At 51.1% G+C, this 26,271-nt stretch overlaps 1 protein-coding gene across 12 annotated transcripts in view; it reads left to right on the forward strand.

Annotated features, from left to right (window-relative positions):
* Nucleotides 1-26,271, forward strand: part of TIAM1 (TIAM Rac1 associated GEF 1) — a 156,513-nt gene that overhangs the window by 103,046 nt on the left and 27,196 nt on the right. For all 12 annotated transcript variants that reach the window (XM_053934447.1, XM_053934439.1, XM_053934440.1 and 9 more), the window contains 9 exons: nt 920-1,144; nt 2,426-2,611; nt 5,486-5,632; nt 7,984-8,058; nt 8,506-8,676; nt 13,997-14,101; nt 16,108-16,189; nt 20,346-20,432; nt 22,834-23,058. In XM_053934447.1, coding sequence (XP_053790422.1) covers nt 920-1,144; nt 2,426-2,611; nt 5,486-5,632; nt 7,984-8,058; nt 8,506-8,676; nt 13,997-14,101; nt 16,108-16,189; nt 20,346-20,432; nt 22,834-23,058 — 1,303 coding nt within the window. The remainder of the gene's footprint in view (nt 1-919; nt 1,145-2,425; nt 2,612-5,485; nt 5,633-7,983; nt 8,059-8,505; nt 8,677-13,996; nt 14,102-16,107; nt 16,190-20,345; nt 20,433-22,833; nt 23,059-26,271) is intronic.

Genomic DNA, 26,271 nt, shown 5'->3' on the forward strand with positions numbered 1-26,271 from the left:
CCCTGAGCTGGCTGGAAAGTTTAGTTCATGACCTGCTGTAAAACAGAATGGAGTTTAGTAAAAGGCCTAAGAAGATTGACTTTTTATTTGGAAAATCTGGAAAGAAGAATCTGGAAAGATTCTTCTCTGTGTGTCAAAAGCCTCTAAGCAGAATAGTTCTCTTCCAGAAAAAAGTACTGGTGTCCCATGCTCCAGCCTGGTGTCTCATGGAGGAGTTTGGGCTGGAAGGGACATGAAAGATTATCCAATTCCACGCCCTGCCATGGGCAGGGTCACCTTCCACTATCACAGGTTGCTCCAAGGCCTGTCCAACCTGGCCTTGGACACTTCCAGCAAGGAGTTCCCTTATCCCAAACTGCCACATCCATGCTTGGGAAGGGACAGTGCCAGGGCTGTGAAAATGAGGGTGAGCCTGCCTTTAATGGTAGCAGGGGTGTCTTCAGAGGGCTTTGGGACCTTCAGAAACAGAAAGCTTGTTTGTCTGTGCACCAGAGTAAAGCCACTCACACCTCTCATGGTCACGTTTTCTGCCATTCATTTACTGTTAAGTGCTGCATGCTCTCCATCCTGGGAAGGGCACAGCAGCGGTGCATTCATTCCCTGCCTTAAGGAGCTGGAGTTTAGAAACCATGGTTAAATGCCAAGCTAGAAGTTCACTGCGCTGAGCCAGGGAGGTAATGGCTGAGGCCTTGCTGGGAAGCACCCCCAGCTGCAAGGCACAGACAGAGGTGTGATTCCAAGAGCTGAGTGCCTGGTGCTTAGGGCTGATGGGCAGCTTATTGCTTCGCCAGGAGTCAGCGGGTTTAAGGCTTTGAATCTCGAGATCAGAGGGAAAGGAAACTCCTTGGAATTGCTTTTGCTAGTCTGCAGTCAGTGTGGAGGAGGATCCTGACTCCTTGTCCCCCTTTCCCCGCTGCAGACGTGCAGCCAGACGGAGCTGGAGAACTGGATCACGGCGATCCACTCGGCCTGCGCCACCGCCGTGGCGCGGCAGCACCACAAGGAGGACACGGTCAAGCTGCTCAAAACGGAGATCAAAAAGCTGGAGCAGAAGATCGACATGGACGAGAAGATGAAGAAAATGGGTGAAATGCAGCTGTCCTCCGTAACAGACTCCAAGAAGAAGAAGACCATACTGGATCAGGTGAACTCTTGCTCATGCGAAACGAGTCCCTAGTGAGGGTTTAAGGCCTTTTAGTGGTTGTTGGGGGCTGCCTGGAGCAGGAGAGCTGTGCTGGCTGCCTTAGCTGCACCATTTCTCCACTGAGGTCCAGCATGGGCTGTCTTCTGCTGGCCTCCAGGAGATTTGGACAGCAGGAGGCTGCCAGGCCATGGCTGGAGGATGCCTTGGGGAACAGCTGTTCACACACCAACAAACACTGCTGCTGCTTTGAGTGTGTCAGGGGCTGCTGCTTCTGCTGGCAGCTGGGCTGAAGAAGTTTCTGGTTGTCACAAGGGCCTGCCTTGACCTTGTGGCAGCATCCCTGGCTCCCCTGGGCCCGCTCCTGCTGCCTTCAAGTGGACAGCGTGGCTGGGTTTCAGAAGCAGAGAGCCTCGAGCAGATGTCTCTCCCGCTGCTGCAGCAGCACCTTATTTTGGGAAACTTAACATATGGCTGCTGCTTCCCTCACTCGGAGCTCTCCTACCACGGCTGCCAAGTGTGCCTGTAAAGCAAAGCATGGGAAGTGGCTGGGGCTGAGCTAAAGGGATTTGTACCCCCTGCAAGCCCGTGAGAAGGGGAAATGGGGGAGAAGGGGGAGGGAGAGGCTAAAGAGCTCCACTCAAAGCTGTCAGTCACAGTCAGAGGGCAGAGCAGTCTCTCTCCTTATGTAACTGAGTTTGTCTGGATGCTTTGAAATTGTTTCCTATAAGCTATTTGAATTATTTAAATAAGTCCTTCCATGGGCTGATTACAGCACTCTTCCACTGATCAGATTAATTACCCCCAGTGTATGGCACTTTTTCAAGCTCTGTTGTTGCTCACAGCAAAGTTGCTGCTGTGGCTGCTGATTTGGGATGCCCTGTGCCTGGAGTTTGGTGGGGTTTGCTCTTCTGGTTCCTCAGATGCTCTTGATGCATGAAAGAAGCCTCTTAAGGGACTGCTGAGCAGAGAATCCTGGAAATACAAAGAAAATGAAAAATGAAAATTTAATCCTGTTAATTAGCATTGTATCAAAGGAGCAGTTGTCCCAGGAGGAAACTTTTGCCACAAATGTAGAAAAAGTTGTTTTCCATCTAATCAAAACTTCTTTACTATTTGCATCTCGTGGTGGGGGGGTTGGGAGGGCAGGGGAACGTGGGAAAATCAGCAATCAGGGTTTATTGGATGAGATCAACACTGGTGAAAAGGGTGTGCCACTGGGAATTTTTTTCAGGGCATTTACCAGCCTCTTCTCCCCTTCTCTCCCCTGGCTGCCGGGCGCAGATCTTCGTGTGGGAGCAGAACCTGGAGCAGTTCCAGATGGACCTGTTCCGGTACCGCTGTTACCTGGCCAGCCTGCAGGGCGGGGAGCTGCCCAACCCCAAGCGCCTGCTGGCCTTCGCCAGCCGCCCCACCAAGGTGGCCATGGGCCGCCTGGGCATCTTCTCCGTGTCGTCCTTCCACGCGCTGGTGAGTTGTGGGGGTCAGTGTGAACGGCCTTGTTCCCCTGGCCCGGCAGCCAAAGGAGGGGCCTGGAATGCGTGAAGTCGAGTTTTGAAGGTTGTTTATTTCCTCTTATCTAAACATTCTTTGTCTGACCTGCCGAGCTCTGCCTAGCAAGGAGGCCATGGCCATCTGCCGTGTAGTCTGTTTATAACGATGCACCAATACCTAACATCTGTGTTAGACAGTGTGTCCCCATCCCAAACCAACAGAAAAATGTCACCAGCACACCAAGACATGGAGGGCAAGAAGAAAGGAGAAGAAGGCCAGGACACGCCCAAATCCCTCCATCGTGTACCCCCTTGAACCCCATTCTAAAAATCCCAAAATTCTCCTCTTCCACCCTGTGTTAATCCAAATACCACACTACCCAAACCCTTGTGGCTTGTAATTCCTCATACAAAATTGACAGTTTTTCCCACGGGCTAGAATGGAAGACACAGGTGTTTTTGACTTCGTGCCAAGGTCCCCAAGCCCCCTGCCAGGGTCTGGAGACAGCCAGGGCAGCCAGAGGGATGTGCTGGGCTCGGACAGTGAGTGCAGGGCAGGGCTCCGGGAGCTGGGCCTGCAGGAGGTGCTGCTCCCAGAGGGGCCTGGCCGTGCCTGAAGAAGCAGCTGCTTGCTGCCACGGCCTTGGGGAAGAGCCATCTTTGCCCTAGACGTGTGGTTTTGAATTTCCACCACAATCAGATCTTCCCGTTAGAGGAGCAGGGTCATCTCAAGTGTCCGCGGACTTGGGCGTGATCCACACGTCCCGTGAAGTCAGTGGGAGCCTTATGAGACCTTCTTGGGCATATCTGACTTCATTCCATATGGATGGAACTACCAACCAACTATTCCAGTGCCCGCTCTCTGGTCATCAACACCTGATGCTCCACACGGGAGGGGAAACGTTCTTCTCTGCTACCTGTGGTGTGGCAAATAATGGTTGTTTAAATTGAAGTACTGTAACAACGCGGCTCTTAAAAGTAGAGGGAAATGTTTTGCAAAGTGGAGGGGTTTTAATGAGTTTAAATCCAGTTCTTGTCGTCGTGGCTTGGACTCCTGGAGGTTCGCAGAAATAGCTGAGCTCCACTGTTGTCTTGTAGATGTCAGCTGTACCCTTCAATTGAATGCAGAGCTGTAATTCAGTCAGGGGCGTTTTTATTCTTTCCTATATGAAAAGATTAGCGTCATCATCCTGCAAATTGCTGGTGGATTTATTATATTTTTTAAGTGGCGGGCTGTAATTTGCATTTATGCTTTTTTTTTTTTTTTTTTTCGCATCAAGCAAAGCACTGAGCCTGAGCCTGAAAAACAGTCTGCCTCTTCATGCTGGTGTCTCTGGAGAGCCAAGGGAAAAAATATGTTTGGAAAATGTTGTGTTGGAAGAGACACGTGTTTTCTTCTCCTCTCAGCAAACTCTCATGTCCTCCTTTGCCCCCAGGAACGTGGGGAAATGCAAGCTCATGTTAGGAGCCCTAACTCAAGTTTCAGGAAGGGAATTTACCCACAGCAGCTGTGGCTGCTCCAGCCCTGGAAGTGTCTGAGGCCAGGATGGACAGGCCTTGGAGCAGCCTGGGATGGTGGAAGGTGTCCCTGCCCATGGCAGGGTGGGGAATGGGATGGGCTTTAAGGTCCCCTCCATCCCAAATGATTCTGTGATTCCATGACCCAAGTCTCCTGAAGATGTTGCTCAGTTCGTTCATCCAAGGATGTGCTGAGTTACCCCAGGGGGCTCTGCATGAATGTCCCAGGCACAGCTGTGGAGCCTCTCACAGTCTGGGCTGTGGAAATGGAGACGTTGCTGTGGTGGTCAAGTTCTCCTTTTCCTGGATTTCCCCATGTTTCCCAAGGAGAGCCCCCACTCCTCACACAGTTCCCTGGTGCAGCAGCCAGCCCTCTGTCCATGCCAGCTGTGGTTTGGGATGTGCTGCATCCAGGTTCCTCAGCTGGGAGCATCCCTTGGGGACAGGACAGGACAGGACAGGGGTGTTCCTGCAGGCACTGCCAGACGTGTGGCAGTGCCATTCTGCTGCTCTGGGCTGTGGGGATGCAGCACTGAGGTGTTCCAGGAAGTGCAGTCGGCAGGGTGGGTCTGTCTGTCTGTCTGTCTGTCTGGGAAATCTGCTTTGACGTTGGGCCTGAGCACTTCAGCTCTGAGTGATGTCCCCACTGCTCTGCTCCAGAGCTCCCCAGATAGCTGGGCTCAGTAAAGGCAAGGCTCCTGCTGCCACAGGGCATTTTGCAGAGCAGCTGGCACTGCTCTGGTGGGAAGGGTCGTTTCAGCTCACTTTTCCCCTTCCTGTGCCTTGCTCAATCCTTCAGATGTCACTTATCTTTGAGGAAGTGCAGGCTTAAATGCCGTGAGCTCCCTGCAAGCCTTTATGTGGCCCTGCTGCACTTCTGAGTCAGCACCAGGATGCCCAGAGCGTTTCCACAGGAAAGAGCAAAGAGGAAGACCGAGTTTTTGGGGAGCAACAGATAAGTTTGGAAATCTCAGATTTCACATGTCCAGCTTTGAGATCTTGCTAGGAAAAGAAAAATAAAAGAAAAAAAACCCCAAACCCTTCACTGGTGCTGAGGTTTTGCTCTGTGATGATTAGGCTCCTTTAAAACATCTCACATGAAATGCCAAAAGCTGAAGGAGGTGGTGTGCACTGTCCATTTCAATATTTGGTATTGGATGCTGGCAGAAGTGAGTTAATTTGCAGAGAGAAGGCAGCGGCCTGGCAGCATCCCCACTGTGCCAGCAGTGGGAACCCTGTGTTGCCATAGGATTTGCCTTTCCCCCCCCAGTTTGGTGGGGCTGTGTGCTGGGGCTGCTGCAGCTCTGAGGCTGAAGCCATGTGGCATTGACAGGTGGCGGCTCGCACGGGGGAGTCGGGAGTGAGGAGAAGGACACAGGCCATGTCCAGGTCTGCCAGCAAGAGGAGGAGCAGGTTCTCTTCTCTCTGGGGGCTGGACACTACCTCGAAGAAAAAGCAGGGGAGGCCGAGCATCAACCAGGTAAGTTTGGGGTGTTGTTGTTTGCAGGGGTGGTTTGTTAGCAGGCAGAATGCAGCACAAAGAGTCACTGGCGCAGAGTCGTGGCATTCCTCATCCCCTTCCAAAATCTGGGACTGGAGCTGCAGATCAGGGCACAGCAGCTCCTACCAAAGGTTTGGAATTTGCCCTTTTCTTTAGCTGAATTCTGTTGTTGCATTTCTGCTCCTTCTGCTTTTCCTGACCTCAGGAGCAACGAAGCAGCAGTGTAAAACAGATATAACTTTGGAGAGGAAAGAACCCAAAACAATCCAGACTTGTTTGGTTATTTTGAATTTAAAATGATGATGTACAATGCTTTAAATGTAGCTGAGTTTGGTGAAAACTTCCTAAAGTGACAAGAAGCTTTGCATTTAGTTGGGACACTCCCTGTTTTGGTTCAGATTTATAAAAAAGCAGAAGTTGTGCTGTTTCCACCCAGTCACTGCCCAGATCTTTCTCTAGAAAACAGGTTCCAGTATGGTAGGAAGGTGCTTCCCTGTTACTCTTTCCAAACAGTCCCTAATTACAGCTTTCACTTTTTGAGAGCCATACCTCATCTAACTGCAGGAAATGTAGGCTCTGCCTTTCCTTCTCTCACATCTTGAGGGGAGAAAGGCTGGGGACACACGCTGTTCTGTGCCCTGTGATTTCTTGTGCTGTCTGTTCAAGCAGCAGTGGGTGTTTGTTTTGTTCAGCAGAGGATGATCAGCTTGTTTGGAGCGAGGCACTGAAAGTTCACCTGATATTTAGAGGCTGAGCAAAAGCCCAGGGCTTGGCTGGAATGTGGCTCCATGGGCACATTCCCAGTCCCTGGTGCTGATGCTGCAGCATCCCTGTTGCTTTGTATTTACTTTGTATCTCTCGTCCTGAGCTGGGATCCTGCCCGTGCTGTGTTTTCAAAGCTGTTTTTTTTTCCCCCTGAGCTCCCCCCTTTTGTTTTTCCTTTCAGTGGAGATAATTGCATTCTTCACGCTGCCTCCCCTGCTCCTGCCCCCCTCACGCCTCCACAGCACAGGCACGGAGAGGGACTCTGTTCCAGGCTACAGGAAAGTCATTGTGGAGAGAGTTGTAAAAAATGTGAAGTTTGGAGAAAGTAGCAGTGTCTAAATGCAATGCCTGAACACATTTCCCTTGCTTGTGCAAAGTGTTGCCCATTGGAAGCAACCAACTCTAAGTCCCCAAAAGGCAGAGACCTTTTCCCATCCTGCCTGGTCCCTGCTTCATTTTAGCCAGGGAATAATTAACAGCCCAGCAACTCGATCCTAGGGCTGTGCTGACGTGGAGCTGTAAAACTGAACTTTTCAGTTCTCATGATTGGATTCTGCTGCAGCACCAACCCTGCCTGCCCTTCTGATGCAGCCCTGTGCTGATTTGGGGTGGATGCTGGAAATCTTCCTGTTTGGTCATTCCTCCTGCACAGGATCCTGTTGGTTTTGGCTCTCTGGCTCGTGCTTGGGTTACCAGCTCCTGTTTCATTAGAGAAGGGTTACACTGCCTTGTGCTTCAAAGTTTGCTGAGTACATTTTGGCAGCTGGGTCATTACAAAGCCAGCCAGAAGCAGAGCCCTTCTGAGTTCTCAGCGTTGGCAGAGGTGGGGAAATGTTCATTTCCCACTTTTACTGGTGGAGAAACCCAGCACAAAGAGAGATAAAATGAGTCCAGCTCTGCCAAGGAAGTCAGGACAGCCCTCCAAGCAGAAATGGCCTCTTATCTTCCTGCACCACCCTATCACCAGCTTGTTTTTCACCCCGCCTTCTCTTCCATCAAACTGCTGTTTTCCTTTTCTCCAGTGCATCTGCAGCAGAGAGGCAGGGACTGTTGGAGAGGTCCCCCAGTTCTCTGCCCTGCAAACCCTGGTGGAGAGCCCAGCTCTAGAGAGAGACTGGTGCAAAGGTGTGCCTGTGTCAGTAAAGCCATGCTTGTGCTCAGGAGGAGTGGTCCTAGTGAGGAACTGGGGGTGGGGGACACAGGACAGCACTTCCCTGTATTTAAGGAATGGCACTTGGAGTGAGCTGACCTGGTGTTTGGGATCCCCTCTCTGCTGAAAATACCTCTTTGTTCTTGTGCTGTTTCTTTTTGGATGACGGGCTCAAGCAAAAAGAGGTTAGAAGGGCTGCTGGATGTGACTTACCCACCCTGAAGAAGGTTTTCCCCATCCCAAATTTCTACAAGAGTGAAACATTTCTGCAAGCAGCGTGTTTGGAGATGGCTCTTTGTATTTCTCGCTTTGAATTCCATGCTGGATGTTAGACAGACTTTTCTGCCCGTGGTACGTGCTGGGCACAAGGAGTCACGTTCGTGTTTTAAAGCAGATTCCATCTCTTGTTCCTCAGGTGTTTGGAGAAGGAGTGGATTCAGTGAAGAAATCTCTTGAAGGGATCTTTGATGACACAGTCCCGGATGGCAAGGTAAAACCCCAGCTCTCCAGCTGCCTCCTTCCCCCATGTTTGCAGCCAGTAAATTCAGAATAAATACTAAGACTTGCTATTTTGCCATTTCTAAGCATTGGAGCTGCAGTACCCACAGCAGTCTTGTCAGCATTGGTTTGCCCAGAAACACTGCACATTTCAGTTTTGAATTCATATTGCTTTCATCCCTACTATTTTTTTGCTGCATTCCTAGCATTCCCAGTAGCCAGAGGGTGAAATCCCAGGAGAAGCACACTGCAGCAGTGTAGCTGTGTGGGTGGCACAGGGAAAACTGCAGGTTCCTGTCCAGACAAGCCTTCAACCTGGGCTCAGGAACAAAATATCTTCTCTCTAAGAGTGCTCTGGTACAGCACATAATGCTCTAGTCATTGATGAAAAGGGAGCTGTGTTGGGCTGGGATTGTCATGATGGATTTTGTCTCTTTAGAGGGAGAAAGAAGTGGCCCTGAGCAGCGTCCACCAGCACAACCCCGACTGTGATATTTGGGTCCACGAGTACTTCACGCCCTCGTGGTTCTGCCTGCCCAACAACCAGCCTGCCCTGACAGTCATCCGGCCTGGGGACACCTCCCGGGACGTGCTGGAAATGATCTGCAAGGTAAACGTGCCCTGGGGCGGCTGGGAAGTCAGTGCAGCCTCCTGTGCCAGTGCTTGGGCAGCTCTGCACTGGGACACCACTTCTGTCCAAGGTGAAAAACACACATGGCACCGCAGTGCTGAGGCCAGGAGCGCAGCAGAGAATTCCCTGCCGCTGGAGCCAGCTCGGCGTGGGTGCAGGGGCAGGCAGCGGGCTGGGCTTTGCCTTGCCCACTCTGGCTGCTGTGCATGAGCCTTGGAAGAGCCTTCGCACGCTGGCTCTGCCTCTGCTGCTGCCTTTCCCAGAGCCAGCCATCCCCTGTCCCTGCAGGGGCACCGAGCTGAGTGTGGGACCCCTCCCCGTGCCCCGCACTGCGGTGGTGCAGCCACGCTGGTGCCCCCAGCCCTGCATCCCTGCCACAGCCCCTTCCCCGCTCTGCCAGGCAGGTGAGGTGGCCTCACCCCTTCCCAGGAGCCAGGGCACCTGTTTCCAGGAGCCATCCCTGCTTCCCTGCCCGCAGGCTGGCACGGGCAGAGCAGCAGCAGCAGGATGGGAGAAGGTGCCCGTGTTTGCTGCCTGCAGTGCAGGACCAGACCCAACCTCGCGTGGGTGGCAGGAGGGGACGGGCGAAAGCTTTTATTGACATTGGAGTGGGGGGGAAGAAAAACCACCTGGATTTCTTTGCCAGATGAAGTATCAGAGACGTTGGGCCATTGAAAAGAGTTGCATGTCTAAAGAGTTGGAAACTTTGACAAATTAAACACAGGCTTTCAGCTCTGGCAGCTGCATAATGTGTGTTTTCTGAGCGAGCGAGACCCAACTCCTGTCACGTGCCGCTCTGAAAAGTGAGTCTGCTTTGTACAACAACAACAGCAGGAGGAAAGAAAACATTTATTACTATTGAGAGCTTAACTTTGGGGACTTTCAGAACGTGTTGCATGTGCTTCTAAAGAGAGGGAAGGTGAGAGAAAGGCGTTTGTTTCCAGTAATTGCATGGTGCGCTCGTCTCCCTGCCAGGTGCGCTGCAGCTTGTGAAAGCTCTGCTTTGTCTCCAGCAAAAGATGACATTTTTGGAGAGAGGCATAACAGGGAAGCTGGATATGACACATTATTAGTAATGATTTATTTTTAGGATTTATGTTCTCCTTTGGGTAGGGATGGTTAACTCACTGGACCGAATCCTTGGCTGGAGTAGGCTGGTGGAGCTCCGTGGCTCCAGCAGGTGCCTGCTGAGGGTCTGGTCTCTCTCTGTGCTTTTGCTGCGGTGGGTGGGGGTGTTTGAGGAGAAGGGGAGGTTGGTGAATGTTTTTTCAAGAGCTGCTATCTGTTTCTTTCCTTTCTGTAAGAGCTTTCAGCCTGAAAAACACTGTCGAGATGCCTTTTTTTTTTCCTGTAGCATTTAATAATCAATCTCTTTCTTCTGTCTCTTGCATTCAGCTCATTTTCCCCCCTTTAATATCCGATCCACATCATTTCACATCAGTTTGCCATCTGCCATCTGAGAACCAGTCAAGTTCTGGTACAGTAAACATTTCAAGCTCTACATTTCATATAAACCTCCTCATGTTTGTAGATGTGGTTAAATCTGTGCTGCTAAACTGAGCTTGATTCTTCTGTTGGAGAGCATTAAATGCACTAAAGTAATTGTGGAAAATGTGTTCTTATGCTAACATTGCTGCTTGTTATTATACAGCGAGTTAGGCTTTGGAGTATGCTTTGTGACACTTTTATGATTCAAGATTGGTGGGAGGAGTGTTTAAAGCATTTTAAAAGTGGTTTCTCAAAGATTTCTCCTGAGATGTAACTAGCAACATCACTTGGAAGGCAGGAAAACTCAGTGTATATGCATTAAATTGCTTTCTGTGGCTGATAGGAAATAGTTGGGCCCTTCCAATCTCAACCATCCTGTGATTCTGTGATGACACTGCTCAGTGTGAACGAATGTATATGCATTACTAACATTTGCATTATGGTATGTCTTAAAATGGAGGAGGAAATCACACTCTGTCTACGGATTTAGGCCGAGCCAGTGTGGAGATAATAACACCACAACCCAGTATGGAGATAATAGCAGTGAAAAACAAGCCTAGATGACTACATGGCATTTTGTCTTTTGACTGCATAAAAAGTGAGGTGAGAAAGGTTTGGGGCTTTTTTCCCCCCTCACCATTTACATTTTTCAAAGGGACCTGCATGAGGGGCAGGAAGCAGATACCCCAAGGTCTCTGGGTCTGTGCTCAGAGCCTCTGAGAAGCTAAGCCTGATGGTCTGGGGGCTTACTTTGCTTTTGGGCTGGTGTTTTCCTGCTGGGAGAGCTGGGGCCACACTGGAGCCATGGGATGGCCACGTTCCTGTGGTGCTGCCACACAGGTCTCCCCCACCAAGCTGGGAGAACGTGCCAAGCCCTCTCCTTGGCCAGGAAGGACCAGGCTGGGTGAAGAGCTGGGCTTGTGTGCCAGCCCGCCGTGGCACTTGGAGCCTCTTGAGTCAGAATTCCAGCCCTGCTGTAAATTCTTCTTCTGGAGCACCTTGGTTGGGCTGTCGGGTTGTGCTTTAAACGGGGTTAGCTGCTTAATTTAGTCCAGACTTAGCCAGAGTTATTAGGAGAGAAATAAATAAACCAAGAAGCTGATTTGGATGGCTGAAAGGTATTTTGGGTGGCCTTGAAAGGATATTCGTATCGTTAAGGCTGCCCTGTTTCTGCTCCCACCTCCCCACATATGGATGCAGCTCCCAGCAACAAAAAGTGGGTTAATGGTTTGGCTTTTAGGGCAGCCTGGCTGTATCCACATTCAAGGGACCTTTCCCTTTCACTTCAGCAGAACATCGTGGCCCTATTTGAAACACTTTAACCGGTGTCAGATTTTGAAGCAGACACATCCCTGGGGCAACTGTAGGATGTTAATTAGCTAAATGGGGTGGCTCATGGGCTCTCATTCCTGACCTGGATGGGATCACAGTGTACTGGATTGATGGCATCCACTTGGGCTGAGGGGGTTTGTTGGAAGAAATTCGTGCCTCTAAATACGAGTGTTTTACCCGGTTTTGTCTTCAGCTGATGCTCTGCCCAGTGCCTGGAGGCCCCAGATTGGATAAATTCATCACATGTGGTGATTTCTGCCTGCATGAGGAGGCTGGAAAGCATCCCTTGGGTCACTTCCACAAGGGAAGGACGTTGGTGGGCTGTGGATGGGGTCTCTGTGCCAGCCCTGGGCTTTGGGCAGTGGCGTGGGCTGGGCAGCACAGCTGGCACTGACCTTCAGGCACACTGAGGTGCAGAACACAACAGCTTGGGCACAGGGAGGAGATCCTCTGGGGGCAGGAGGAGGAGGCTGCCAGGTTGCCTGGCTCCTTTTTCACAGAATCACAGAATGCTTCAGGTTGGAAAAGCCCTCCCAGCCCACGGAGTCCCAGCTGTGCCCGATGCCCACCTTGTCCCCAGCCCAGAGCAGTGAGTGCCACCTCCCAGCCTTCCCTGGACCACCTGCAGGGATGGGCACTCCAAACCTCCCTTCCACTGTTTAAAACCCTTTTCCATGGAGAAATTCCTCTTGATGTCCAACCTGGCACAGCCTGAGGCCGTTCCCTCTCCTCCTGTCCCTGTTCCCCCCAGCTGTCCCCTCCTGGCAGGAGCTGTGCAGAGCCACAAGGTCCCCCCTGAGCCTCCTTTTCTCCAGGCTGAGCCCCTTCCCAGCTCCCTCAGCCTCTCCTGGGGCTCCATTCCCTTCCCAGCTCCGTTCCCTACCCTGGACACCCCCAGACACGGGGGATGCGCTCAGTGAGTTTAGGTCACCTCTCTGTGTTTTTGTTTAAGACACTTCTGTGTCCAGGCACAGTTAACTAAGCTGACCAGAAAGTAACCCAGGACTCCTCTGAACCTTTAATGCCAATTTCTGAACTTGTCATTTCTGAACCTTTAATGCCAGTTCTGCTTCCCTTTAGTTTCTGAGGTGTTTGCATGTATGTGTCTGTAAAAACTACGGAAAACAGCAGTAATCAGTGAGAAAAGCAAGCAAGAAACTGTCCAAAAAAGAAAAGTGAGGGAGCAAGGCTATCTCCTACATTCAACTGTTTTTCTTTTGGCCCTTGATAGGTTTCAGTCATTATTTAATTAACTAGGAATTTGCCTGGATTATGGAGGTTGTTCCATTTCAGGCACTCCATTTCATCCAAGGATAATTTGATCTTTGGGTTGGACGTATTTGAACAGAGCACTGTGCAGAGTGCAGCAATAGATCTGTTTTGGTTTTCCTTCTTATTATTGGTAGCTTTTTTTTACTCCTGGGCTAATCCAGGCTTTCCAAAGTGTTTCCTGTTCTCTGTGTGTCTGCTGGAGGGTCAGGGTGGGATGTTCTCTGCAGGTACTTTGCTCATCACCTCAGTGCTGCTGGATCAGGGCTGGAACTGGAAAAGCCAGCCTTTAAAAAACAGGACAAACAGGCAATAGTGATGTTCTTGCATGAGTTTTCAGATAAGCCATTGTTTTCAGCACAGCCTGAGAAACCTTGGCAATTTGCTGGTGTAAAATGAAAAGGCTGAGGCATAAAGGCCTTTAATAGTGGGATTTCAGAAGTGACAGTGAGGACAATTTATCTCCTGTATCTGTGAGTCACTTCGGGGTTTCTCATTAGATTTACTTTAGGAACTTTGAAAGTAACTGCTGGATGATATCCTTTGTGTTTATCATACTTGTAATGTGTTTTAATTACACACTGCATTAACCTCTGCTTAAATCAACCTTATTAATCATGCTGAGAAAAGGTCGTTAACATCTCCCAGACCAAATGCTGTATCCTCAGCTAATTATAACTAATTCATTAAAATGGTGTGACCTGTTTCCACTGGGATGCAATCCAGGATGCAACTCTTGGCTTCTTCTAGCCAGTGCATCCTGAGCTGCTTTGAATTTAAAGGACAGACAGATTTTTTTTTTTGTGTGCATTAACCTTGCTTGAAATCTGCCACATCGTATTTACGTGCTAAATTATGAAGGTGCTAAAAAAACCCAAACCAAACAGAAAACACCTCTCCTGCTCTGTTTGGCTCTGTTAGCAGAACATTTGGTTAGATATGCTTTTATCCAGAGGCATGCTCTGAGGTTTCTGTTCCAGCACAGGCTCGTTCCTGGAATGGCCTGGGAGGGAGCAGAATGCCAGGTCAGCAGAGTGCCCTCGGTGGGTACCTGGATCTTATTCCTGGGGAGAGCAGGAAGGCCAGGTTTGTTCAGGTTTCAGGGCAGGAGATGGTGGAGGAAGGTGCTGCTGGGGGGGTTTTGTTCCTGTGAGGGTCAGAGATGAGGGGAAGACTGCTTTTCAGTCTAAAGGCTCTCTGTCTCCTGCAGACACACCAGCTGGACTGCTCTGCTCACTACCTGCGCCTGAAGTTCCTCCTGGAGAACCAGATCCAGTTCTACGTGCCAAAGCCAGAGGAGGAGATCTATGAGCTGGTAATGCTGCCCACTGGGCTAATGAAATGACACTGGGCAGGACGCTGTTAATTAGTGTTTATCTGACCTTCTGGAGCACGCAGACTTCGGCTTTTTAGCTTGCAATTATGGTGCTTTGCAGACCATAGCAAATTGGCCTTCAGCAAAGGGATCTCCAAACGTTTCATCCTCTGTTGGTGTTTAGCTCATATTTGTGTGTGGATGTGTCTGGGGAGAGAGGAGGGACAGCCACAGGCAACGTGTGAAAGTCACTCTAAGGTACATTTAAGTTTAACTTCCCTCCAAGTTGTCTTTTCCTGTTGTTAGTGTTGTCTATGGAGGTTTTAAAGACAAGGTGTGAGGCCTCAGCGCGCTGAGTTTTAAAGAGGGGGAAAATACACAAGTTGTTGGGTGTTTTTTGGTCTTTCCTTTCCTGATGGTAAGGTAAAGATTGAGGTCAAGAAGGTCTGGAGTTCTGTGTGAGAATATACTTCCTTAATTGCCTCAGCTGGCTGTTTTCATCTCGTTCATCTCGAAAGCAGACTTCAAAGGAATTTTGCCATGAGAGATTAAAAAAAAAAAAAAAAAGACCAAACAGGATTAGTGTCGTGCTTTAACTCTGTGATTTTACACAGGCACGCTGTAAACCTTTTTAAAGTCCTTTTCACTGGTGGCTGGTTTACTTATAAAAAGTAAAACTTTGCTAGCTATGGAGGTTTTGCTCGTTTAGCAAAGGACTTCTGGGATTTTCCATTAATGCTGTCAACAACAACAACAAATAGTGAGAAAGTGCTAGAGGAGTGCTAGGACTGGGAAGTGTGATACAGTTGGGGAAAATTAAAACTGAGGAGACAGCTCTTAGCTGTCGTTGTCTGGAAGGACTCTGGGGACTTGTCTTGTGTGGAGAGGGTGTAGGATTGACAGAGTCATCACTGAGTGTTTATTCTAAAAAGCTGTAATTAACCCAAAACTCTGTCAGTGGGACTGTGCAGGGAATGGTAGAGATGGGTGCTGCAGGGTGATGTCTGATGTGGGGATATGAAGCCAGCACACTTTGTATGGTTGCTTCTCTGAGTGGGCTCGTTTGGGGAGAACATGGAGTTACTTCTGTGGGGCTGTAACTATTCTGTAATACTGATTGTTGTAGTGCTGATAGAAGCAGGAGAGAAAATTGTATTTTTATTAGGGAAACCTTTTCCAAACGAGCTCCTCTTCTTTTCCAAAGGAATAGTTTAGTACTGCAGTCCAAACACTGGGTTTCAAAATGTTAATTATTGCGAATTGCATTTTCACACGCTCACAGCAGCATGTAAACAGAATTAATATTCACCTGTGGGCTCTCGTTCACCTGGGGCTATGATTTTTTCCGAAGACAAAGGGCTGGTTTGTTACTTCAGTGCTGAAAGGCAGAGGGATTTGCAGCTGGAAGGAGGGAATTCTGAGCTGATGCCTAGGTGTGAATTTGTCCTGGTCTCCCAGGAAGGATGTTAATGACCATTTCAAAGACTTGGGGGCTTTCCTTGGTACAAATAAACATCAAGGTGTTAAAGGTGAAATGTCAGGCTGAGGTATAGCAAATCTGATGGTCTGATAATGAAGAAATGTATTTAAGAAACAAAATCGCTCCTTGTGATTTTAATGCTGTTGAATAATTGAATTCCTGCAATGTCTTCTTTAAAATAATATAAAACATGAAGCTATTGCTACCTGTAAATTAGGAAAACAGGAACAGAAGCTCTGTTTCTCGTGCACTCAAGATGGTATTGGCTGAGGGAAATAGATGCTTGCTCTGTTTTGTGGTGGGGGTGGGAAAACACTGCTTCCTCCTCTCTGTGTTCTAACAGCAGAGCTGAGTGACACTGCTAATGCCTCTCACACAGGTGGAGAGAAACTGTTTGATAAATAATGACCACAGTCCCTCTCTTCTGCCTGTAATTAAAAACCAAAAATCTGTTCCAAATGATTACAATTGATGTGTCCTCCCACAGTAACATATTTTTGTGTTTGTTTTTTTCCCCTCTATTCAGCTGTACAAGGAAATAGAAATCTGTCAGAAAATTACCCAGCACATTCAGATGGAGAAGTCTGATGCATCCTCTGATATTTATGGTGAGTTACTCCCTGCCTTGTTTTGCTGTTTCTCCCCAGTCAGTTCCAGCAGGTTCTTGCGTGCTGTTTACTGATGTACCTGAAAGGTCTCTTGAGCACAGTGAGAAAAGCATTCCTGATTCCTGAGCCACCCACAGCACCATTCACCTGCCCTGGAGGAGGGCAGCTTTGTTTGGAGTGCTCTGAACGTGGCTCTCCTGGAGCTGCAGGATGTGCAGGAGGATAGATGTTTGCTTGCTGCTGTAGCTGCTCCCAGCACCACCCACGGAGGCTGTGGGTGGGAGCAGCATCCTTTGCCAGCTGTCACATCTCACAGGGAGCCTTCAGGGCCCTGCTGGGGGCTGTGCTGGGGCTGCCACGCTGCCCACAGCCCCTGCAGCTCCACTCTTCCTCCTGGTCCCACTCCTCGCTGCCTCCTCCTCGGGAGCATCGCTGGGGCTGCGAGGCAGCTGAGTTCTGTGGCCAGGCAGCTCCAGAGAGGCTGTTTGGCTTCTTCTTGCCTGCCAGGGGCACCCAAGGTGGGTTCCTGCCTGGCCCCATCGTTCCTGAGGCTGGGGATGCCTGGCTCCAGGGCTCAAGGGTGTCCCACAGATGCTCCAGCCCTCGAGGACATCCCATGGACACCTGGAGCCAGGATCTGACACGTGGCAGAGCTGTGTGAAACAGAAAGCAGGGGAGGGTCTCCCTGTGTAACTTCAGCAGAATCTCTCATCTCTGTGTCAGTCATACTTCTCAGCTTTCAGGTATTTAGGGTTACAGCCCTCCAGCCTGGTGAGTTTGCCCTTTGGCCTGGCAGTCACAATTCTGGAGTGTATTTTAGAGTTATCTGTGCAACCTCCCCCACAGGAAGCCAATCTGCATCTTTTTGCTGTTTATTTAAATATTCTGTTTTAATGGCTAGAATAATTCTGAATCCCCAAACTGCTTATTATACAGCTGCAGGCCATTGGAATATTGAGCTCTGCTACAAAGCTGACTGACTGGGGCTTGAATATTGAAGGCCTAAGAAAGAAATGTTCACCAGCCCAATGATGGTTTAGGATTCATATTCATGCCTGAAAGCACTGCAAGATTTGGGGCTGTCATAGCATTTCCTGTTTATTTCTTTTTCTTCTTTTTTCCTAAGTGATAAATGGAAAAAAAAATGTGAAATGCACTGTGGTGTCCTGTGAGATGAGATCAGCTGTGTGAGGTTGGGGTGCAGCTGTACAGTGCTCTGATCCTGCAGCAGGGAATGCTAAAAGCACCCCAAAAAAAGCTGACTTCTCTCTCATTGAGGGAAAATAGCCAAATGTGGTTTGCCTCTAATTGGCAGAAGGATTTCTGTGGTCTGTATGTGTCTCCTTGCGTGTTCATCCAGTGACGAGCGTGTGCTGAAATCACACACTCCTGCAGCAGTTTGGGCTGGACAGGGCCTTAAAGATCACCTCATTCCAACACCACATCTCAGGGAGAGCTCACCTGGGAGCATTCTGTGGTGTTTCTCCTCCCAGCAGCGTGTCTGTGGTAGTAAGAGGCACTCCTGCAGGTCTGGCCAGTGCTGGATCTCTCACAGGATGCTTTGCTGACGCCTGAGCACAGATGTTCTCCCCTCTTTGGCTGGTACTCTTTTCTCTTTGCCAGGGCAGTAAGAATCCTTGCATTCCAGCTGGTGGGTGTATCAGGAAGGTGCTGGCATGTTCAGCAGCAGCTGGTTATGCCGGGGGGCTGAAGGGATTATCTGGAGGTGGATTTGTTCAAGGCCACGTGCACTCAGGGATGCAGATTTTTGTTCTCCTGTCGTCAGAACTTTGCAGTGAAGAGAAGGCTCTGCCTGGGTCACCACCCATCTCTTCCCACCTGTGTTTCAGAGTCCATGCACAGGCTGATGATAATGTTTTTGGCAGGAATGCCAGCTTATGCAATCACTGTGGCTTCCACCCACTCCTGCCCTTCCTCTCCCACAATGTTTGTGCGGAGCCCCTGTGGAAGCCAGCCGGATGGGAAGTGTGCATTCCTGCTGTCCCCACGTGTCACAGACTGCACACCCACTGGGGTGAGGTGTTCCTCACCTGAGTGCATGGCAGGGAAAGCACTGGCACTCCTGCTGCAAGTGCTGGGACATCCAGCCGCCGTCACAGCTGTGGAAATGCAGCAGGGCAGGGTCGCACTCTGGCTGTGGAGGGGTTAACTGTGAGTGTGACATTGCCACTTCCAGGCTGTTGCCAGCTGCCCATCTCTCATCTCTTAAAGCTGATGACAACCTGTGTAATTGCTCCTTATGCCCTCTCTGCCAGGAATAACTGCAGGATTTATGGGTATGGCTGGAAGATGAATTAAGAAGCAACTACGTGTGCATTTAGGCCTGATGGATTGAAGGAGGCAGAGACCTTCTTTGGAGGAATCCTAGAACCCCAGAATTCTATGGATTGGGTCGGAAGGGACCTTAAAGCTCATCCCATTCCACCCCCTGCCATGGCAGGGACACTTCCACTGTCCCAGGCTGCTCTGGCCACCCTGTGCCAGGGCCTGCCCACCCTCACAGGGAATTCCTTCCCAAAATCCCATTTAAACCTGCTCTCTTTCAGTTTGAAGGCATTCCCCTTGTCCTGTCACCCCTTGTCATGAGTGTCTCTCCATCCTTCCTGTGGGCTCCCTTCAGGAGAGCTGCAGTGAGGTCACCCCAAAGCTTCTCTTCCCCAGGCTGAACAGTCCCAGCTCTCTCAGCCTTTCCTGTAGGAGAGATGGAGCCTGGGGCTGCTTGGGCACGCTGATCCCCTCCCAGTGAGAGCCTGAGCTGCCCCTCAGCCTGGTTTTAATGTGTGGGTTTGGCCCAAAGCAGCATTTCAGTTGAAAAGAACTCTGAGGAACTGCTTTGTGCTGACTCAAACTGCAGCCTTGGGCACACTCTGCTGTTTTTCCAGGGTTTTCCAGGTAGGCTTTGTGGTGATGACAGCCAATAACTACTATGTTTTACAGCTGCTCTTTTAGTCGAGGGCTCTTCTCTCTGCCAAAGCTGGTGTGTTGAGTGAGCTTCACAAATTTCATTTGATTCAGCCCGAGTAGCTCACACGCAGCTTCCAAGTAGCTCAGTAAGTCATGAAAGGCCATATGCTTCTCACTTCTGAGCTGCCACGTTCTTCCCCCTCTTTTCTTCTTCTTTTTTTTTTTTTTTTAATTTTATTTTTAAATCATGGATGAAAAAATAACTCTCAGCCATAAGGATCAGCTTGAAAGGAGTCCTAAAGTCAGGATAGGCTCTCAGCACATCTGCAGTGCTTGGCTGGTGGCTGATTCCGTGTCAAAACAAACGACTCCCCCCAGAGGTTTGTAAATGTTTCTCTAGTCTCTAGAAAAATAGAGAGCAAATGGTTGCCTGCACTCATTTAGGGAGTAATGAAGTTTCAGAGAGGCAAATGTTCTGCTTTAGATAACTCTCCACAGTAAATAAACAACCTGCATTTAACTTGGCAGTTGTATTTCCTTTGCAGTTGTTATCTTACTGTGTCACCCACAAGTGGCAGGAAAATCCCCCAGCCCCAAGCTCACAGTCCCATTTGCACTGTTTGGAATGAGGCTGTGTCAGCACTTCCACTCCAGGACTGCTCTGCAGCTCTCTGGTGAGCGTGAGACGTGTGCCCAGAGACTTGGCAAATGCCAGGGTGTGCCAGCAGCAGCTGCAAAGGGGAAGGGGCATTTTTACAAACGTGCCCAGCCCAGGAGTCTCAAAAAGCAGAGGTCAGCACTCTGTTCAGGCAGGAGGCGTTGTGCCTTGCCTGAGTTTGGGGTGGCACATCAGCCGTGGCTCTTGGATCCCCAGCTTTTGTCCCAAACCACGGCTCTGTGCAGCTTTGGTCTGCAAACAGCAAAACCTCCTGGAGTGACCTTTGATGGCAAGAGAACTGGGAGTCTGTTCCAAGGCTTTGCAGCTGTGGTGTCCTCAGATATGTCTGTAGATAATTGGTATACATGCACTCAGGAATTCAGCTCAGGTTTTTGTCAGAGCCACTTTGGTTGCTGAACCTGCCCGTTGTGTTTGTGAAGGTGTGAGGGGAGGGAGAGGGGAGGGATCCTGCTTGCTCACGGCAGGGACAGCACAGCCTTGGCTGCAGGGCAGGTGGCTGGGACCCCCTGGAAGGGACTGGCTTCCTCTGACCTCTGCTGGGTGTCTCCCCAGGTTTCTCTCTGTCCTCCGTGGAAGAGGAGGGGATTCGCCGGCTGTACGTGAACGGCGTCAAGGAGACGGGCCTGGCTTTCAGGAAAGGTAAAGCACCCCCCAGAGCCCCCCCAGGTCAGTCACTGCCACAAAAATACCGTGGAAGCATCTCAGTGAGCCCTCCCAGGTCAGTCACTGCCACAAAAATACCGTGGAAGCATCTCAGTGAGCCCTCCCAGGTCAGTCACTGCCACAAAAATACCATGGAAGCATCTCAGTGCTCCCCGTGGCTGGGATTGCTGCCTCTGGTTCTGCTGCCAGCCTTTGCAGGAAGCGTGGCAGCACTTGGGGCAGAGGCCAGCAGGGATAGGCAGGCTGCCAGGTGGTCCTAAGGCAGAGCAGGGTCTGCTTGAGTGCAGCTCATCCAAGCTGAGGCCAAGCCTGGCACTGCGCTCCCATCCTCTGCCTCCCCTGCTGCACGGGGCAGGGAGCGGGGCAGCTGAAACCCCCCCACGTTCTGAACCAGAACACGGGGCCCACGAGGGCTCAGAAGATCCTCATCTCTTCATAACCCACTGGCGTGTGCAGAGCCCTCAGAAGCACCCTCAGAGTTCTCCTGGCAAGAGCTTAACGTGGCCTTGCGGAGCTCATTCGGCAGCTGGCCCTTGCCCAAAGCTGTCCAGAGGCTGCTGTTCCCCAGGCTGCTGCTGGCTCTGGCACTCTGCTGAGCCAGTCCAGCTGATGGGAAACTGCCCTGGCAGTTCCTGGGACCAGTGGAGCTGGCCACTGTGGTCGGGAATGAGTGGCCAAAGGGGCTCGGTGGAGGCAGGAGCAGGAAGGAAGGAGCAGTGGTCAGGGAATGGGGGACAGCCTGGGGGTGCACCCCAGCTTCAGAAACCCACGTAGGTGTGTGTTGAGCATGAAAAGCCTGTCCTGCTCTTTTCTGTCCCTCAGCCCTGCAGCATTCCCTGTTTACAGGAGGGATATCCTGCCAAAAGCCCTGGCCAGAGGCTGGGGGAGCTCTGTCTGCCACAGGGCAATGACACCCTGCGGGTTCCTGTGTGGAGAGTGTTGGGAGAGGGTGGGCGGGGGTTTCGGCAGGGCTTCCCCCGTTTGCTTTTGCTTTCTGCTGGGAGAGCAGTGTGGATGGATGTGTGAGCACAGAGTGCCTCCTGCGGGCTGCACTGCAAGCACAGGCAAGCTCTGCAAGCTCAGGGGTGTGGAGCTGCTCAGAGCTGACCTGGAAAGGCACTTCTGCATGGACAGCAGTCGGCAGGACACTGGCACAGGATTCCCTGGGGTAGCAGCAGGAAGGGAGGAAAGCTCCCTGTGCCTCCCGTTGTTTACATGCATTGTCTGCCCTCCATCAGATGAGATGCTGCATTTCATTTCCAATCTTTCCTCCAATTAGAAGACTTTTATTTTCTCCTGGTAATTTTTGTGATTTATGCTTTTTGTTTCTTCTGTTGGCCTGCCTTAGCGAGGCAGGCATTCCTTATTGGAATGGGAGCTCCTTGACTGCACTGAGGTAGATGTGAGGCTCTATCCCAAACGATCTGAAACAAAGCCTGCAAAGAGTAAATGAAGCCCCAGATCCAATGTGTATGGTTGCAGGCCTATTAGTGTGCTACTATTATGCCACAGAATCACTAGGCAGAGTAAGTTAAATAATGGGAAATGCTTGACTTGCCTTGTTTTGTCCTTCTTTCAGCTGTGATTTCACAGTCCATTTACTTTGTGGCTACTCTATCTAGTTCATGTTATTCTCCCTGAAACGGCACACCACACTAGAGTTTCTGGGCACAGTTATGTGCATTTAGGGACATCTCCATCTTCCTAAGGAAGCTCCCTTCCACGTTTCTTCCTGCAGTGTGGGCCAGCACTCTGTCTCCTGGAGGGTTCATCCAGGCTTTCAGGGTGCCAGCACGTGGCAGGGATGCTCACCCCTGTGCTGTGGCCGCTGTAAATTCCAGCTGTCACCCCTCTAAAGGCAGGGGTGGAGCTGGGGATGGTCCAGCAGCCAGGGCTCTGGCTCTGTCGTTCCCTGGGTGCTGCTGCCTGCCTGCCCCGGGGTTCTTTGGGATTAAACCCCGCTCCAGCTCGCTGGTGCTGCTCAGGGAGGGCCCGGCTGGCCGTGGGGAAGGTCAGGATTGCCGTGTCACCTGGCAGGGCTGCACGCTGTCCTCAGCATGCCGGGCAGTCAGCTGCTTCCCTGCACATCCCCTTCCCTCTGGGGCGCTGCTGCTACAAATACCTGCTGGAACCAGGCTGGCAGGAAAGCCATGGCTAGCTGAGCGAGGCTCAGATCTGCCTTCTGAGGGTCCGTGGGCCGCCATGGCCTTCAGGAAGGGTCGCTGTGCCCTTAGGGTGGCACTCACAGCAGATCTCCCAAGGCCCATCAAACCTCAGTGTCATCGCAGTCATCAGTGATCATGCCTGGACACAAACACGGTCCTTGATGAGCTCCTTGCCGTGCCGTGCGAGTCTGACCCGTTCCTCCCTGCCACAGGCCTGAAAGCTGGGGATGAGGTGCTGGAGATCAACCAGAGAGCTGCTGAGGAGCTGGACTCGGCGCTGCTGAAGGACGCCCTGGTGCAGCCCTCGCTGTGCCTCACCGTGCGCACCCACCCCGAGCCAGAGGAGGCCCAGAGGCTGGGCCAGCCCCCGCCACGGCGCCCAGAGAACCCCCCAGAGGCCGGGGACAGCGCCCTGCCCTTCCCCGGGGGCAGCCAAGGTACTGGGCTGGGCTCAGGAGCTGGCATTCCGTGCTGGGAGGGAGGGCAGTTACAGCCTGGGCTGGCTGGGTGCTCCCGGGGTGTCACAGGGTGCCTTTACCCCGGCAAAGATCTTTAAAATATCTGCAAAAGCTGCTTACTGGCAGTGTGTCGAAGCTTTCAGGCTGCCAGCTCTTGGTCAGGCTGTCTCACTGTGTCCTTCTCAGAGAAACAGGTCCCAGGTTCAGTGTCTTTGATCTCTAACTGATGTGCTGGACTAAAGTCCTGACTGTGGGGCCAGGCAGGAGACAGCAGAGGGATGTGAGTCTGTGTTTGATGGCCATTATTGTCACTGGGACTCTGTCTTCAGGGTGTTCCCTTTCCTTTCTTTACCTTCTCCTTTTTGCCTGCATCCACTCACCTGATTTCCTTCCTGGCAGCTGCAGCCAGGCATGAGTGAGTGCAGGGACAGGTCAGGAGTGAGCCTGTGACACCTGTGCCATCACCACGGGCACCTCACATCCTCAGGCTGGGCCCAGGACAGCCACAGAACCAAGAGCTCCCTTCTGGGCAGCTCAGGAGGTGCTTTTTCCTCTGGATTTGCCCACTGGGTGGATCTCTGTGTGGCAAGGGCAGGAAGAGTTAAAGCATTATTGAACTCTTTAATTCTTTGGGGCACCACTGCATCTGACAGGTCTCCAGCTGTTGGAGAGTGCCCAAAGGAGGGACAGGAGGGTGGTGAAGGGTCTGCAGGGGCCACACAAGGAGCAGCTGAGGGCACTTGGAATGTTCAGCTGGAGGAGAGGAGACTGAGGGGAATCTCCCTGGGGTCTGCAGCTTCCTCCAGAGGGGCAGCTCTGATCTCTGCTCCCTGGGACAGTGACAGGGAAGGGCTGGAGCCGTGCCAGGGAGGTTTGTGTTGGATATTAGGGGGTGCTGGGCACTGCCCACAGCCCCACAGAGCTGCCAGGGATGCCCAGGGTGGGATTGTTGGGGTGTCTGTGCAGGGCAGGGCTGGGCTGGATGGCCCTGGTGGGGCCCTTCCAGCTCAGGAGATTCTGTGGCTCTGTGATTCACCCTCTCAGGGGCTCTGTGTGTTTGGTGAGATGCACAAATAACTCACAGGGATGATTGAAAACACCTCTGGAGAGGGATTGACATTACAGCCTGGCATAGGCAGGTGATCCCAGAGCACAGTGCCATGGGAAGGGGCACTCCTGTTCCCCACACTGCCCTGCTCAGAGAACCCAGCTGGCAAAAGATTAATCTATAGCAGCTGGCAATTGTTTGCCACGAGTTTGGTTCCTGAATTTCTACGTGCTCCTCTAGATCTGACAACAGGACACTGGGCGTGCCTCTTGCTTCAGTTTTTTGGAATCACTTAAAATACAGGAAAAATCAGTGGAATTGCCAGAATTAAGTCGTTTCTAGGTAATCAAAACTGTTCTGAGCTGAGACTGGCTTTGGGGAGTGTGATATTCAGAGCAAGTGGAAAACAGGGAGCAAGTAAAGCTTCCACAGAGCTTCCTGCAAATCCTTCTGAGGGGACTGCTAAAAGCAACCTCGTGTAAGGTGTGGACTAAACCTACACAAGCAGTTAAAATTCAACATTTTCATGAAATTTTCCCCTTTTAATTTTTAGGGAAGTTTTCCCAGCTAGGCTTTCGTGCTGGAAAATCGAGGCAGTAGTCCTGTACATTTTCATAGCTTGGCCACAAGATGCCCCCATTTGCTGCTCAGCTGCAGCTTTTCACAAGCCTCTTGTCTTTGCCCGTGATGTGTCACTGAAACCCTGAGTGCTGGGTCCTCGGAGCTCAGCTTTTCCCTGAGGGGGGTGTCTGCCCTGGGAGCAGAGATTTCTGTGTTCACACAGAGCTCTCCCGACACCCACATTCCTTCTGACCACAGGGGCTGTTGGGCTGGGATCTGTTCCTCCCCAAAAGAAGGGAATATGTCTTTTCAGCCAGCAGGAGCAGTGCAGGTGTCCCTGGCAGCCTCTGTAGTTGCCACATGAATTAATTTGGGATGGCTTAGCCCGAGGTGGGAGTGAAATCAGGGCTCTGCACCCAAGTGTGTGACTGGGAATGTTCCCCACCCATTTCCCTCCAGTTAGGTGTGTGTAGAGCACAGTGTTCTATTGAAGCCTTGCATTTTCTGCTCCTGTTACCTGAAGTGGAATCTACATGACATTTAAAAAGGGGTCTGTGCTTGTATATGGGATATTGTGGTGCTATTTTAGATTTTTGTTCTTGGCTCCACAGCTTCTTGCAGAGAGCAGCCAAGCATGCAATACCCACTGACCTATTTACTTGTGTCCTTGTTGATTGCAGGCAGTCTGGCTGGGCAGGCAGATGATTCCATGATTTCTGCTGAACACTTTTTTATTTACAGGGCACAGATTCTGCCTGTGGCCGAGGCACTGCAGCCTCCCCAGCAGGGTGACAGTGCCAGGGGGCACACAGCACCTCTGGGCACATCCCTTCTCCAGGAATCCAGCATCTGGGGCTAGGGTCATGCTGCTGTCTCAGCATCCTCTTCTCCCCCAGCAATCCTCCTCCCGCTGTGAAGGCAGCAAAGGGTCGATTTTATTTTTGTATGAGGCAAACGATACTGTGTATTTTCAAAATGTGAAAGATGCCTGTTACTTTGTTTTTGTGAGGAAGCTTTCCTGGTGCCTTGCTGCTCGGTGGGAGGTATAGAGGAGCAAAGCAGGGCTGTGTTTTTGGGAGTGGACCTCCCTGGAGTGTCTGCCAGAGCTCCAGTTAAATCTGACATCGCTCACAGCTCTTCCATCATCTGGAACTCCCTTGCACATGCTGAGCTTGGGGCTGGAGCTGCAGTTCAGCTCTGTGGCCGTGGTTACTTCACTGTGTTTGCTGAACAGGTGATTGTGGAAGTGCCCTTGGGTTTTATAGCTCTGATTGATGTGAGAACTGCCATCCTGGGCACGATGGATGCTTTCCCCGTGGAGCTGCAAAAGAGCTGTGCCTTTGCAGAGCCACAGGTTTTGTTCCTTTCATCTCTTACTGCTTTTCCTGGCTCTGGGTTCTCTCCTGCTGACACAGCCTGCATAAATTTGGCAGAGGAGGACTAGCTCTGGTTCTGTCTGGAGGTTTTCCTTAGTGCCTAAAAGGATCAGTGGGGTCTGTCTCCCCTGCCCACGAGGAGTGCTCTGCCTGCCCGTTCTGCTCCCCTGGGTGCAGGGAATGAGAGCTGGGAACACAGCCTTGGAT

This window comes from Vidua chalybeata, chromosome 2, assembly GCF_026979565.1.
Source record: "Vidua chalybeata isolate OUT-0048 chromosome 2, bVidCha1 merged haplotype, whole genome shotgun sequence".
Lineage (NCBI taxonomy): Eukaryota > Metazoa > Chordata > Aves > Passeriformes > Viduidae > Vidua > Vidua chalybeata.